This window comes from Talpa europaea (assembly GCF_964194135.1).
Source record: "Talpa europaea genome assembly, chromosome: 1".
NCBI classification, from domain to species: domain Eukaryota; kingdom Metazoa; phylum Chordata; class Mammalia; order Eulipotyphla; family Talpidae; genus Talpa; species Talpa europaea.
In genome coordinates, this window is record NC_140073.1 from 142238243 (window position 1) to 142252653 (window position 14411).

The 14411-nt window shown below is 51.1% G+C and overlaps 1 protein-coding gene across 1 annotated transcript in view; it reads right to left on the reverse strand.

The window, feature by feature from the left end:
• MARCHF4 (membrane associated ring-CH-type finger 4) overlaps positions 1-14411 on the reverse strand; it is a gene marked incomplete at its 3' end in the record, with an annotated part of 92835 nt that overhangs the window by 11255 nt on the left and 67169 nt on the right. The window contains exons 2-3 of the mRNA XM_084245524.1: positions 8250-8405; positions 3708-3900 (exon numbers count right to left, since the gene is read on the reverse strand). Of these exons, the coding sequence (XP_084101650.1) occupies positions 3708-3900; positions 8250-8405 (349 nt within the window). The remainder of the gene's footprint in view (positions 1-3707; positions 3901-8249; positions 8406-14411) is intronic.

Below are 14411 nucleotides of genomic sequence, written 5' to 3' on the forward strand. Positions count from 1 at the left end.
TCACGGGTGGAGGCGGCAGTGATGGGAGGTGGGGGATGGGACACGGTCTCCTCTCAGAACAAACTGGGACTGGGGTTGGCCTTCTGGCTCCTCTTCCCTGGAGCTGTAATGGGGCGAGTGTCAGGCTCGCTCCAGTTGCCTGGGCCGGAGGTGACGCCCCACTGGTGCTGCTTACAGTGAGCGCCTGGGGAGGCTGTGCTTTTGGGTTTGCCTGACTCTAGGCTCTTTCAATTGACCATGACTTTTGTGGGGACCCTGGAAACTAAGCCCGGATGCACCTTGTGCCCTCAGCTGAGGGTCTCCTCTTGTTGCTGAGCTATCATTTAGGGGCCAAGAGGCGCTCTCTGGGCTAGAACACGGCAGGCGGGAAGGACTTGCCTTTAGGAGTACGCGGGGGCTTACCTGACCTACATTCTCCGAGTGAATCTGGTGCCCAGGGTGCTCTCTGAGTCAGTGAGTCTGAACATCTAGGTGAGCCTAAAAATAGAGCTCTCCCCAGTGGACCTGACAGGCTCTGACTGGCTCTTCCTTCCAGAGAGCTCCTAAAAGATGCTGCTTTTCACCCACATATGCACTGTTACGTGTTTTCCCTCAACTGCCCAGAACACTGCAGAGGAGTGACTAGTGCTTGAACTGCACCCTCGAAGCCCCCGTCACAACTGATCATCACCAAGATCACATCATCGACTGTCACCAGAAGCTCTACATTCAACGACTGCCTGTCACCGCCCTCTCTTCTCTAGATTACATATTACTCCCTTTTTGACTCTGTCTCTCTTGTGAATAATGTCTCCTCGAAAACCACCCAACTGAGAGTCTGACCGGCTGCCTGAGGCAGCCTGAGACAAATCATTCAGCCTCGGAGTTTCACCCTCTGAAAAATGGGAAGAATAGTCCTTGTCCCCAGGGACATGCGGTGAAATGGAATTAGCTCCATTTCTAATCAATAAAATATTAGAGCAGTCTAAACTCTCTAAGAGTGAGGGAGTCCAGATATAGATATCGCTGACCACTTTTAGACGGCTCCAAAAGCAATTAGGGTCTCTCCGCAGCCCCTCCCTCCCAGCAGCTATTGCTGAAGTCACTGGCTTGTCAGAGAAGCGGGGACAGGCGATGGCATCACCATATCCTAAAAGCTGGGAACGAAGGAAAACATGGGGCAAGCTTCACAATTAACCCCTAACACCCACCTTCATAATTCATGTTTTCCCAGAAACTGAGTGACAGTGCCACAGGAGTACAAGAAGAGAAAGAATAAGAGAGGAGGTGGGGGGCTCAGGGGAGACAGGCAGATAGAGAGGAGCCGAGAAAAAAACAAGGAGAAGGTGTCACGGAGGGGCCTCACAGGAACACACTCCACGCAAGAGCAGCCAACGCCCCAGACAGGCCTGAGCGGGACCCCAGGAGGCTCGGAGGCAGGGGAGCCAGCCTGGGTGTGCCTCCAGTAAGCGGGCCCAGGTGCTCCTGAAGTCGCAGATGGCATCAGCAGCGACGCCATAAGTGACGCCACGGGACCTGCCACCTGATGCAGGAAGGTTAATGGCAAGAGCACCAGGCTGCCAAGTAGACCTTGCTTCTAATCCTAGCTGCGCAACCTTGAGCAATCACCTCCCTCCTCAGGTTCTCTGTTCCCTGGACTGCAAAACAAGGGAGTTGTACAGGCCAACGGTACAGTCTCTTCTGTCTTCAGTTCTCTCATCCTTCAAACCTATTCAGTCCTGAGGGGTTGATGGCATTTATGCTCCTCTCTCTGGCCTCCTTCCTCCCCCCAGGTAGGAGGAGTGAACTTCCCTGCGCCACCATGCCATTGATATGGGCTCACTGGTGACATGCTTTGACCAAGGAGCTGAGCGGTAGGGACAGTGCACCTGTACTGAGCAGAAGCTTTGAGACGCTTCCACCAGCCCGCCTGTGCCCCTGCACTTGGCTGGGAGAAGACCACACCCCAGTAGTCCCTGCTCCCTCAGCATGAAAAGACACTCAGAGCAGGCCTGAACCTGACACGCAGTCAGAAGCCAGGCGCAGCCAAGCCAGGAGAGCCACACCCTTCTTGCAGACCCATGAATGGGAAATAAATGTTTGTTGTGAGGCCCTGCAGTTTGGAGTTGATTGTTACTGCAGCCAAAGCTGACTCATACACCCCATGATGGGAAAGCGTGTCTCACAGAACCATACATCAGGGACTGATCCAAAGCCTGCCTGAAGGAGGATGAAGGGCAGCTGGAGGGGCCCCCACAGGAAGGCCCTCCACTGCTTCCCCCTCCATGCCAGAGCCTTCTCCCTCCATATGGAGACACACCTGGGTTTTGGCATCAACAACATGGGCCTCGGTAGGGTAGGAAGGGAGGGGTTGCTAAATGAGAATGCCTCAAAGTCAAATTCCTCCCCATTCACAGCCCTCTCTCTTTCACAGTCCTCCAAACTGGCACCGTCTGTTTCTTGCACTGCCTAGGTGCCGTAATTAAAAGGCTCTGAAACTTGGAGTTGATAGATTGGTTTAGCTAGCCTGGAAAGGCAGCAAGATGCTTAGACAAGTTTACAATTTCCAGCATCACTGGTCTCTGGCTGCAATAATCAGTAGGCAAGTCTCTGGGGCTCTCAAATTCTAATATTAAGGGACCCCAAAGAAATTCACATGAGCATCATCCCAGCCAAATTACAACGCATCAGTGTTTTCCTGCCAAACAGAGCGATGTAGCCTATTTGATATAAAACACAAACAAATGCCCAGAGAAGGCAGCTGTGGTGTTCTAACACCCCAGTACTACGGGCTGGGGGGTAACCTGGATCCAGGTTGGGGTGCCCCACCAGGGTTGCAGCACGATCCATTTCACTCAGAGAAGTCCAGGCCCACTCCCTGCTCCTGAGTTACTTGGACACAAGACTTCAGAGTTGACAGCCATACTCATCTGTCCTGAGAATCAAAAGACTCAGCCCCCACCAACCAACCCAACATGATGGATGACAGTGGGGGGCAGGAGGGCACAGATGTGGGTCGGGGGTAAAGGAACCAGCAGGGACTCAAATGGTGGGTTTCCAACTTTTTTCTGAAACACCAAAGTCTTTTAAACACAGTCTTGTCTGAAAGGAAAATACATGCAAATAGAAGACAAGCCCATAAGCTCAGAGGGAGCAGAGGGAGGACGCAGAGCACTGCCTGGGCAGGACTCCCTTCCCCACTGCCACAAGGGCCCTGGGAGCTGGGTGTGCAAGGCCAGGAAGACACTCAGTCAAAATTGATGGACTGGGGAAATCTGGGGCGCTGGAATAGGCTTACAGAAAACTGGAAGGGGGCTGGCATCAGCATGGCTATTTCTGGACATTTCTCTGTGGAGAGAAGAAACGTAGAGATCTTCCTCCCGGGGCTGGGAGCCGGGGGGTTGCAACAGGAATAAGGGCTTTCGCATCCTGCTCGAGGCAGCATCACTGACCTTTCCCAAAGCTTCCTAGTGGCAAGTTCCTTATTCCTGTCCTCAACTGGGAAGACAGATTTGCTTGGGAAAGATTTAGATTCCCCTTCTTTGCCCTGCCTCCTCCCCCCTTTCCAGTCACCCCCTCAAATCTCAGCCTCTGGCCCCTTCTGAGATCAAAGTTCTCAAGTCTGGGGCCATCCCTGCTTTGACCTCCTATAGGGTGGGATCCTGGGGGTTTGTCTAACTCACCAGCATGTGGCTCCCCAATTCCCACAGACAAGCCCCCAGACTCACCTATGCACACCACATCCATGAATCCATACATCCCATAACAGATCTGGAAGAGGAGGTCTTGGCGCTGCCATTTTGCAGAGGGACTGAAGGTCGACCAGATGAGCCAAGAGATACTGGCGATGAGGAAGAGAGAACCTAAGATGGCAGCTGCAATCTGAACCTTCTCAATGACTGTCAGAGAGATGGCCTGCCACTGCGGGAGAGAAAGGCAGGTTAGCTGTTGCCTGGATGCCCTACACTCTATTTCCATCTCTTCCCCGTCCCTCTTCCTTCTCCAACCTCCCTTCTCTGATTTAGGATTTAAATCAGGGCCTTCCAACTTGTAATACAATGGATATTTTTACAGGCTTCTGAGCTTTACACTGTATTTTTGATAGGGAAGAGACTATATCACACCCAATAATCAGAAGTCATTGCAGGCAGGAGGTTCTGTGCAAGCACAGGTGGGAAGGAAGGTCTTTAAAGTTGATTATGATACAGGCAGAGAAATAGAAAGGATAAAGTGAAAATGTAAAGGTAGTGTGGGTGGTACTCCAGGTCCCAGAATATTCTTTTCAGGGCAACTCTGTTTATTTTCACACAAATAAGTGCTGACAGGATACAGACCTTTCTTTCATTTGTTTTCTACAATACCCAATATGTCATTTAATATACATTTTAGAGATTAGCAATTCACCAGGAGAGGAGAGAATAGAAATGTGGAGGAGAGATAAGAAAAACAGTATAATTTACCAAATGTATATGAACACAGAGATTTCACTATTTTTTTTTAACAGAAAAAGCACTATAGTAATAATGTTGATGAATAGGTTGAAGGCTGGGGTATGGTGAAATTCAACTCTGAATTTCTACAATTCTATGACCAAAATGAGTGTGGAGTTGAATTCTAATTCAGGATTTTTCAGGCATTCACTTAACAAATAGGTACTAAGTATTGCAGGTGCAATTCATCAGGAGTAAGAAAGGAAGGTGTATGTCACTGGGAGAACCCATCATGGGGGGATTTGACTTCTTAAGGGAAGCAATGCTTGAATAGAATAGAGTTTAGGAGGCAAAGAGGAAAAAGTAAGCATGCTCCAAGCAGAGGGAAGAGCTTGTGCAAAGGCCCTGTGGCTGAAGAAAGTGTGATGAGTTAAAAAAAAAAAAACCTTCAAGAAGTCAAGAGTGGATAGAGCAGAGAGAGCAAAAGAGGGTGTAGGATGAGACAAGTGATAAAACAAGAAGGAAGACTATGTGGAATCCTGAAGAATGTGCACAGATTTTTTTTCTGCTTTGGCCCAAAAGTAAACATGATGCTATTGAGCAATTTTAAGCAGGAAAAATACAGCATCAGATTTGGTACAATGGAAGGAAGGTCAAGCTCCTGTTTGTAGGCAAAGGAAACCCTTGCAAGGCATTTCAGCCTAAGCTCCCTAGAAAGGCAAGCTGCCTTCCATGCGCCGGCAGGGAGCCTCACTAAGTGTTAAGTGGCCTGGACAGAGTGCTGGCTGGCTCCAGCCAGGACTGACCGGCAGCCCCTATGGAACCGAAACTACTGGAAAAGTTTTCACTTGCCAGCATCCCATTACAGGTAATAGGGCCTTCACATTTTCCACTACTTCCTCGGCCTAGAGTTACACAGAACAGAGGAATTGTCCAGAAGATGGAGATTCCTTTCATATAGAACAAATGCTTTTTCCAGAGCCTGCCTCACTCTCTGTGAAGAGGACTCCTGGCTGAGCTTTTACTTTTTTCCTGCCATTGAGTCATCAATTTCCCGCACCTTCTCCTGCTCCAGATTTTGAAAATCCCAGAGAGACACAAAAAGGTCCCCTTAATCCCTGAAACTCCTTCCTACCACCTCCAGCCTTCAAGCTGTGGTATGATAGAGAAGGAAGGTGGGGAAGCAGTGGATGGAGCCACCTACCAGGCTCCACAAGAGGTGAGGGGGTGGTGGCACTGCAAGGGGAGCGCTCTGAAATCCCCCAGGGAGGCTGTGGAGGGGAAAGGAGCCCCCCATCTCCACTCCACACACCGTGATACTCGACTCCATCACCTCCAGACACTAGTCTGATGACGGGATCACAAGAGGACACCACGGCTCGGCACCTGCCGGGCAGCGCCAGTGAATGGACAGGAAACCAGAAGAGCAGGGATCAGATGTTACCTTCCCCCTAACCAGAAGGGGCACCACACAAGCGGTCAGGTGACCAATTTGAGCCAAGTCCTGTTCCTGTTAGTGGAGGATGACCCAGGAGACATCAGTGCATCATAAGACCTCTCAGTTTCCCCTTTGGTAAAAATGGAAATAACCGCTTCCTACTGCCTGGAGCATTGTGAGGAGTGAATAAAATAGCTCACTAATCCCGGGCTCTGAAGGGTGTGAGCTGCCATCATTTCTATTCCTCATCATGTCTCAGCAAACAAGGTGAGGGCTTCCCTACAGCACTCAGCAAACTCCATGCCTGGGGGCAATAAACTTGAGCTCAGGGCCAGACTCAGAAGTCAAAGTCCTTGTATGAACCCCGGCTCATCAAGGTAACCCCAGGGAAGCTGCTCACCCCTCTGTGCCGCCATGGTCTCATCAGTAAATTGGAAACAAGAATAGTGTCCATAGGATGGGGTTGTTTTCAGTATTAAATGAGATAATATGGGTGGCTATTTAGAAGTGACTGGCCCCCAACCAGCACTCCTGACACAGTAAATCAATAATATTAATGTAAGTGCAGTTCAGGTGGAACAGAGAGAATAAAAAGCAGCCATGGAGCCTGGAGATCACAGGGCTGCCCTGACATTGTTCCTTCTTCAGTGGGCTTTTCCACTGGAAACAGTTTGCAGGGATTCCCTGATAACACATGATGAGGCGACCACTGTTTCATTAGGGCAGGAACGAAGAGGTGAGAAGGTAACCTCTCGCCCAAGAGCAGGGGCAATGCCACCCTGTCATGATTCACTGGCTGGCAGTGGGGCCACTTGCTCCTCCGACCAGCCAGGAGCTGCTGCCCCCCTGGGCTTTTCTACTGCATCTGGGCAGGCAGCTGCCTCTCACTGGGCTGGGCCTAAGGAGACCAGGACACACAAATGAGAGCGTCTGGGCCACAAGCACACCGCACCGCTGCTCTGCTCGTCCTGGCTACTTCCTGCCTCTGGCGCTATCTGCAAAGTGCGACGTGTCTGCTGAGCACACGCCATTGCATTTCCAGGAGCAACGACATCAGGAGGGATCCCCAGTGTCTAGAAACTCACCATTACAGACACTGCAGTTGCTTAAAAATAAACGGAGGGATCAATACTATTGATATGGCCATTTGTTTACCGGGCTTCGGAGATTAGAACAACCTTTTCTTTTTTTACTCCCTGAGGAAAAAGTTATCCCTAAATAGGTTTTCATCTTACCAGCCAAGGGCCCAAGACTGCTTCAGAGCCAGGGGGCGGTTTGGGGTGCGCCTGTGGGTGTGCACTCTGACCCTTTGGCAAGATTTGAATCAGTTGAGAAGGAGGCGGAGAGCGGGCACATCCCACAGGGTGTGGAACTGGCTCTCCCTCATGACTCCACCCCCTTAGGGCACTGAATTTTTTAAATGAAGGCCTGAAGATGGACATCTGCAGGGAGGGCCTCTTATTCCCAGCCCCTGGAACACCGGCTGGATGGCAGAGGTGCCTGGGAGTTTTAATGCCTCTTTCCAGAATAATGTCCCCCTACCCCAGCTATGCACATACACACACGCATTTCTAGCAGTGCCCCATCTAAAACCCCATAATGTCTAAAATAAAGTGCTTCCAGCCTTCAGCTGCCCCTCCATGCAAAGACCCTGCCCGCCCTCTCCACCACGTCACTCAGTCTTGGTCGCCCTGGACTTGCAGGACCCACTCCTCTCTTCCCCTCAGAGAGGAGAAGGTGCTTCCCACCCTCACTGCTGGCTATTTGATCACGTGGCTGCTTCACTGGCCTGTGAGGAGGCATCTTCAGAAGCAGAGGAGGAGTCACAGGCGGCGTAAGGCCTGCCAGCGCCTGGGCGGGGATGGATGCATCAGGCAGGGCAGGAGGGGTGCACAGGAGCCCTGCCTCAACCTGCTCGGTGGACCCCGCCCCAGGACTGGCCCTCCCTGCCCTTATCTCCAAGTAATGTCTTCACAGTCTCTTCCCTTTTCTTGCTTCTATTCCCCTTGCCTTCCCTCTCCTGTCTCTCCTCCATTTTCCTCTGGCCTCTTGTCTCAAGAAGCGTGACCCCAGACCAGCAGCATCAGCAACGCTTTGTTAGAAATGCAGACTCTCAGGCCTGTTCCACTGCTGATTTCTGCTCTGCATGCTGGCAGGACCCCAGGGGAACTGCGTGCACATTGAAGTTTGGGAGTGTCACCGCGTCTCCTCAACCCTCACTCCTTGGCCCACCTTAGCCTCATCTGTCTTCCTCCTTCTGTCTCTTCTTTCCTGCAACAAACCTTTCACTCGCTCCTGCCCAAATACTCCCAATGGTCTTTCTCAGCGAGCCCTTCTCATTCCCTTTCTCCTGCCGGGACACCCCAGCCCTAGCGCCCCCCAGCGGCCAGCCCCGGTCCTACCTGCAGAGGATTCTTTGTGCTTATGGCGATGACGTGGTACTTGTAGTAGCACAGCTCGCAGCTCCAGCAGCCGCGCTCGCTGATCCACTTGATGAGGCACGGCTGGTGCGTGCACTTGACCGAACCATCGCAGCGGCACGGGCTCAGCAGCTCCCCCTGCAGGGAGAGGCAGAGGGTGGTGAGGCTGACCCTGGTCTAACCGGGCGTGGGTGGGCGGATGCCCCTGCAGCTCTGGCTTGAGCCAACCTGGTGGGTCAGACCACACTGCTCAAACCAGACTGCAGGCTTCATGGAGAGGCTCCAGACTACACGGGAGACTGAGCTCCTGCACTGCACCCCCACTCTGCCCCCACCCCTCCCATGCCCTCCCCTTGCCCCAGCAGAGCTTCTGAGCTAGGCCACTTCAAAGTCTGGGCCCCCCTCCGTGCTGCCAAGCCCTGGGGTTTCTGTCAAATTGAGTGGTTTTTATCAAACCTGGGCCACCCAACAGGTGTGGCAGCCTGCACTGGCGGGCTTCTCTTCAAGAGCTCAGAAGGGTCTCCAGCTCAATTGCCCTCGTGCCCTGTAAGTTCAGGGCTCTATTTGCTTATTTAGTCATGTTCTTTGCATCCTTACAGGGTCCCATGGCTATGCCTGTCTACCTGCCAGAGGACCCTGAAAGGCAGAGATGAGGGATGGCTCATCTTCGTACCCCTTAGCCCCAGTGCCTCACTACTTTCAGAAGGTCTGCAACAACCTTTGAATGTGTAAATAAAAGAATCAGGGGCCCACTCAGGTTTCCCACACCGCCCTGGGAAACAGGGATGTGACTGCCCACGCAGGAGAAGAGAACCATGCAGACCTGGTGGGCGCAGACCCCAGCATCTGCTCACGTGCCATGAGGGAACTCGGTGGAAGTGCTGAGTGGCTCCTCCCCATAAAACCTGCCCTGTCCCTACATTGTTCCTCCAGTTGTGACAACTCCCTTTCTCTGCAACTCCCCCTGCTTCCCATAAGCTCTGTCATAGCACTTCCCCCATTTGTCTCTGGGTCACTACCCTGTCACCCGTCATGGGGACAACAGCTTCTCCATCTTTTCATCCTTAGCACCTAGTACGGTGCCTGAAGCAGACATTCCATCCAACTTGAAGGTGGAAAGCACAAATACCCTTGATGGCCCAGAGGCTTTGCTCCTCTAGCATATAGCCAGCCTCTGGTGCCCGTGGGCAGCGGTGGCACCTGGGAGAAGGGTAGAGGAGGCAAGAGATGCCCACACTGCTGGGCATGCACCACACCCATCATTGCCTAAGGATCTTTAGCATCTAGGTGCTTCTTTGCAGCTCTGAGAAAGAAACGGGAGGGGGTGTTTTGGGAGAGGGCTGGGGGGAGAGGCAGAAGCCCTCATTATTCATGGCAGCATTTCCTAGGCTCATTAATTCTAACAGGATGAGCCGCGTTTGATTAATCGGGTTGTTAAGCAACCCTGTCAAATTGCCAATCAGGTAAGAGACATGACTTCCGGTCCCTGGCAACAATGCCAAGCAACAGTGAAAGCGTCCTTACTGGCCATGAGGAGGGAGGAAGAGCTGCTGGCCCCACTGGGCTCTCCACCCAGGCTCTGGATGGGGCTGTCAGGGCTTGCTGGAGCCTCACATGGGGAAGGAGGGAGCATGGCTGAGTCCCAGTGCCTGGCCAAGGCCCAACATGCCATAGGATGGGCGCAGAGCCTGCTTCCCCGGAGCTCCTGTTTGCTTCCCCACACCTGCCCTTGGGGCTCAAGTATCCTAGCGGCAGAATCGGAACTTGATTCAGGTGCCACACACATTAGAAAGCAAAGACAGCAAAAGTGTTTAACTTTGATGAATGAAGCGATTCACTAGTTTAGAAAAAATGATAAACCCAGAATGAAACTGCTTGCATCTTGGCAATCACGTAAATGGTGCATTTTATGATTTAATGTATGTTGTGTACATTTGGGAGCAAGGCCATGATCTTTTTTGTGTCTAGGGCTTCGGAGAGGCCTTCGCCACCCTCAACAGGGTGGGGCTGTGCTTTTTCAACAAGAGCAAAAATGAGCCAGCGCCGGGCACGTTCAGACCAGACTCTCTGAAGATGTTCGCAGCAACAAACTCTGCTGAAAACGAAATGGTGGAAACTGAGATGATAAACATATTTCAGTATAAGAGAGACCCCTATGGAAGAGCAAGGTCAATGACCAGCTCAGGGTCGCTCAGCCGGCTGGTGGCATGGGCCGAGTGGGAAGCCAGGTCTTTCTGACATCAGACTCAGCTTCCCACCTCACTGCTCTGCTCCTCCCCTTCCTGCTCCCTGGGCCCTGCTGTCCCTCCCACGCCTGTGCCTGCAGGTCTCTTCTCTGTCCCCTCTCCAGATGCCACTCCCTCTCAGGTCCAGCTCAGCCCCCTCCACCAACTCTCCCACGACTGCCAGCTACAGACCTGTCTCCTCTCCCAGCATCATCATCTACAGTTTGGCACTAAATTATTTTCTAATTGCTTCCTGCGGGAATGGGGCTGCTCCTGTGTATCTGCAGAACAGAGCACTATGCAGGTGTATGAAAAGTTGTGTCAGTGGGATGGGCACCAGCATATGGGAGAGGAAAACCCTCTGGGCCAGCTCCTGAGCTCAGGCTTTGAGCTGGGAGGATATGACCTTTTTTTTTTTTTTAAGATTTATTTAATTATGCATACAAGAACCAGGGCACAGACCAGATGTGTGGGGGGGTGAGAGGATTCACCAGAGACAGAGTGGGAAGCAGAGCAGGCAGATTGACTGAAATACACTGCTGTGGGGAGCAGCAGGCGAGGCAGGAGAGGTCTGCTGCACCATGTGGGCAGCTCTCTGGCTGGCCGGGATTGAACTCGTGATGCACAGGCTGCAGACAGCTTCATAGATTGTGTCTTAACCCCTTGCACCACCAGGGAGGCCCTGAGCTGGGAGGATATGACGATCTTGTCTGCAGAACTCACGCCAAAAGCAATGGACTTCAGTAAATGCTAAGGGCACCAGGCATTTCTTAGGTGATCTGCTCTGAGCTTCCAGTCCTGGAGACCAACCTGGGAAAGATTAAGGCTGTTGCCTTAGTCAGATCTTCTCTAACCTCAGCCCCCAAAGGACACAGGGCGGGGCCGGGGTGTGGAGGGGTACAAGGAGGAGTAGTGAAGAGCATGGATTTTGGAGATAGACTCCTTAGGTTTGAATATTCCTCTTCACTACTAACTGGCTGTGCAAACTATAGCAAGTCTCTTAACCTCTCTGAGGCTCCATTTGTTCCTTTATCTTTCCACAGAAGGCAACTGTCTCCTCCTCCAGGGTGGTTGTGCGCACTGAGTGGACACAGAGCCCAGCATGAGTAAGTCCTCTGGGCAGATATGAGTCTAACTCGTGTTTCCATAAGGACTTTATTTCATAGTCTTCCTAGTGCAGCTCTATTTTATTCTCTTTCTATTGAATAGGTAAGAAGGGGATCCATGTTGAGCATCAGCTGAGCCCCAGGAGCCCTGGAGAAAGGCTGCTCTTCTGAGGGGAGTCAGGGTTCAGAGGACAGAAATCAGGACCTCAGGCTCAGGATCGTTCCTGTGCCCCAGAGAGCGTGGTGGGCACCCCCGCTCAGGGAATGCTGGACAGAAAAGCACCAACCTCTTGGTGGGTTAAGTGGGGTCACCCTGAGGCAGGAGGCAGGACAAGGTGATCCATCACCCACACTGCTACTGAGCTGGACGGTGGAGGAAGAGAACGGATGGGTCTCCTCCCTGCCAATGACACAGCAGGCTGCAGGTCCAGGCCCTGGCCTTTCTCCATTCATGGATTTCTTTATGATTTGTTCAGGCTTACTTCATTTGCCCCCTCCCAGTCCCAAAGGGCTCACTCCTGGGGTCTCAGGTTACCTGGTTGTCAAGGCAGAGTCAGGTAAGCCAAGATGTCCCCTCCCACCCACACAGGGGCTAGGCATCCACGCCACCAGGCAGAAAGAAATAGTCTAGCAAAACCCAGACAGCCCAGCCCGGCTGCAGTTTACTGCTCTGGGGATAGAACAAAGGAGACAAGAAGAGCCAGCCTTAGGGGCAGCTTTGGGATAGCTTCTTTTATTGAGACTAACATGGTGATTATCAGCTTGAGCTCTAATTCCAGACAGAAACGGCTGTCTCCAGCTCTTTCAATCTGTGTGACACTGGACAAGTAGCTTAACCTCTCTGAGCCTCATTCAATCATTCTTTTATTCATTCAATATTCATCTAGTATGTTCCAAGTCCTGTTCTAGGTGACAGGAATGCAGCAGTGAATGGAACTAGCCAAAATTATCCAGTAGAAAGGCAGAAAAGTAAAAAGGATGCACGGAAGTGCTAAGTGCCTAAAATGCTGTCATGTGCTTTGGATGAAAAGAAACACGGAAAAGGGACATGGAGACCAAGGGGCGGAGCAAGTTGAAATTCTAAATAGACTGGCTGTGGAAGGTTTCACCAAATGAGAACATTTCAGTGAAGACCTGAGGAAGGCAAGGCAGCAAGTCACATAGATATCTGAGGGCTGAGCCTTTACGCAGAAGAAATAGTGAGTGCAAAGGCCCTGAGACAGAAGCTTGCCTAGCATTTCTTGGGGCACCAAAGAGGCTATTGTGTCTGGAGTAAAGTGAATGAGGGCAGAGGACCAGGAGATGAGGTTAGAGATACAATGGGGATCAGTAATGTGGGTACAAAGCTCTCAGAGCTTGTGGACTGTTTTAAGGACTTGCCATTATCTGTAAATAAGATGGGAAATCACAAGCATGTTGGGAGCAGAGGAGAGTGACATGAACCCACCAGGTTTGACGGGCTGCTCTGTTGAAAATAGACTAGAAGAATGTAAGGGCAGAGTAAAGAGACAGACAGGAAGCTGTTGCAATAATCCAGGTGAGTGAAGATCTTGTTTCGGACCAGTATGTTGGCAGTGGCACTTCTGAGAGATGGTCGGTTTCTGGACATAGTTTGAATATCCTGGATATTAGGTGTGGGAGTGATAGGAGACAAGTCAACCATGAGGCTGATTTTGACCTGAACCATGAGAAGAAGAGTTGCCTTCAATTGACATGGAAAAACCTGAGTGAGGGGAAGTTTCGGGGGTAGGTTGGGAGCTCACTTATGGATGTATCAAATTGGAGATGCCAATTAAATATCCAGGTGGAGACCAAGTAGGGGCTGCAGGCCACATTCATTTGGAGTTCAGGGGAGAGGCCTAGGGCTTAGAGCTGTTGGCATCCCGATGGTGAAATCTCCAAAAGACAAAAGTGAGTATGTGCAGACAAAAGAGGGGCTGCTCCCCGAAGGCCACCCCAGTGTCAGAGCTCAGGAGATAGGAAATATGGGGTGCAAGAAACTGAGAAAGGAAGGTCAGCAACATGAAAAGAGGACACGTCGCTCCAGAAGTCAAAGAAGACATACTGTTTTAAGAAAGAGGGAGTGTTCAGCCTTGTCCCTGTGCTGCCAAAGGATCAAGTTGGATGAAAACTCAGAACTAATCATGAATTTGGCAAGTTTTCCTTCAATTGCTTCTACTTTCTAAGTGAAGCATGAAGCAAATTTATGGGCTCAGAATGAAGGTGGGAGGAAGTTTTGGAGCTCTGAGAACTGGTGCAAGATAGTCATCTGAGAGAGCGTAAGAATATAGACTAGAGAAGTATCAGAAGAATGGGTCCTTCCTATTATAAAATGGATCATCTGTGAAACTGGGGGACGAGGGCAGTGAGAGAATATATTTAGCACCAGGTCCAGCACTGCTAAGTTCTCAGCATATGCTGGCTAATATGTAAGGGGTTCTAATAAGGGTGATAGCTTGTCCCTGAACCCACTTCCTCTCCTACTTCCAATTTTAGTCAATTTTCTTCCATCCTTTCTTCCTCCCTCATATAACATTGCCTTATCAATAATCCTAATGTAATAAACAGGTCACAGTTCTTACTAAATACTTTCGTAGACTTTCTTCCACTGACTACCTCAATAACCAAAGGAAGCTATTGATTATTTCTTCTCTTTACATATGAAGATACCCACTTAGGTTGTTAGGTGCATAAGAAAAAGCCTGGGTAAGGCTCTGCAGCCTGCTCTGTCCATCAGGCTGCCCGTGGCCACTCCAAGTCTGCCTGTTTTTCATCTCTTCTCCCACACCCAGCAGCCTGGTCCAGAAGATCCT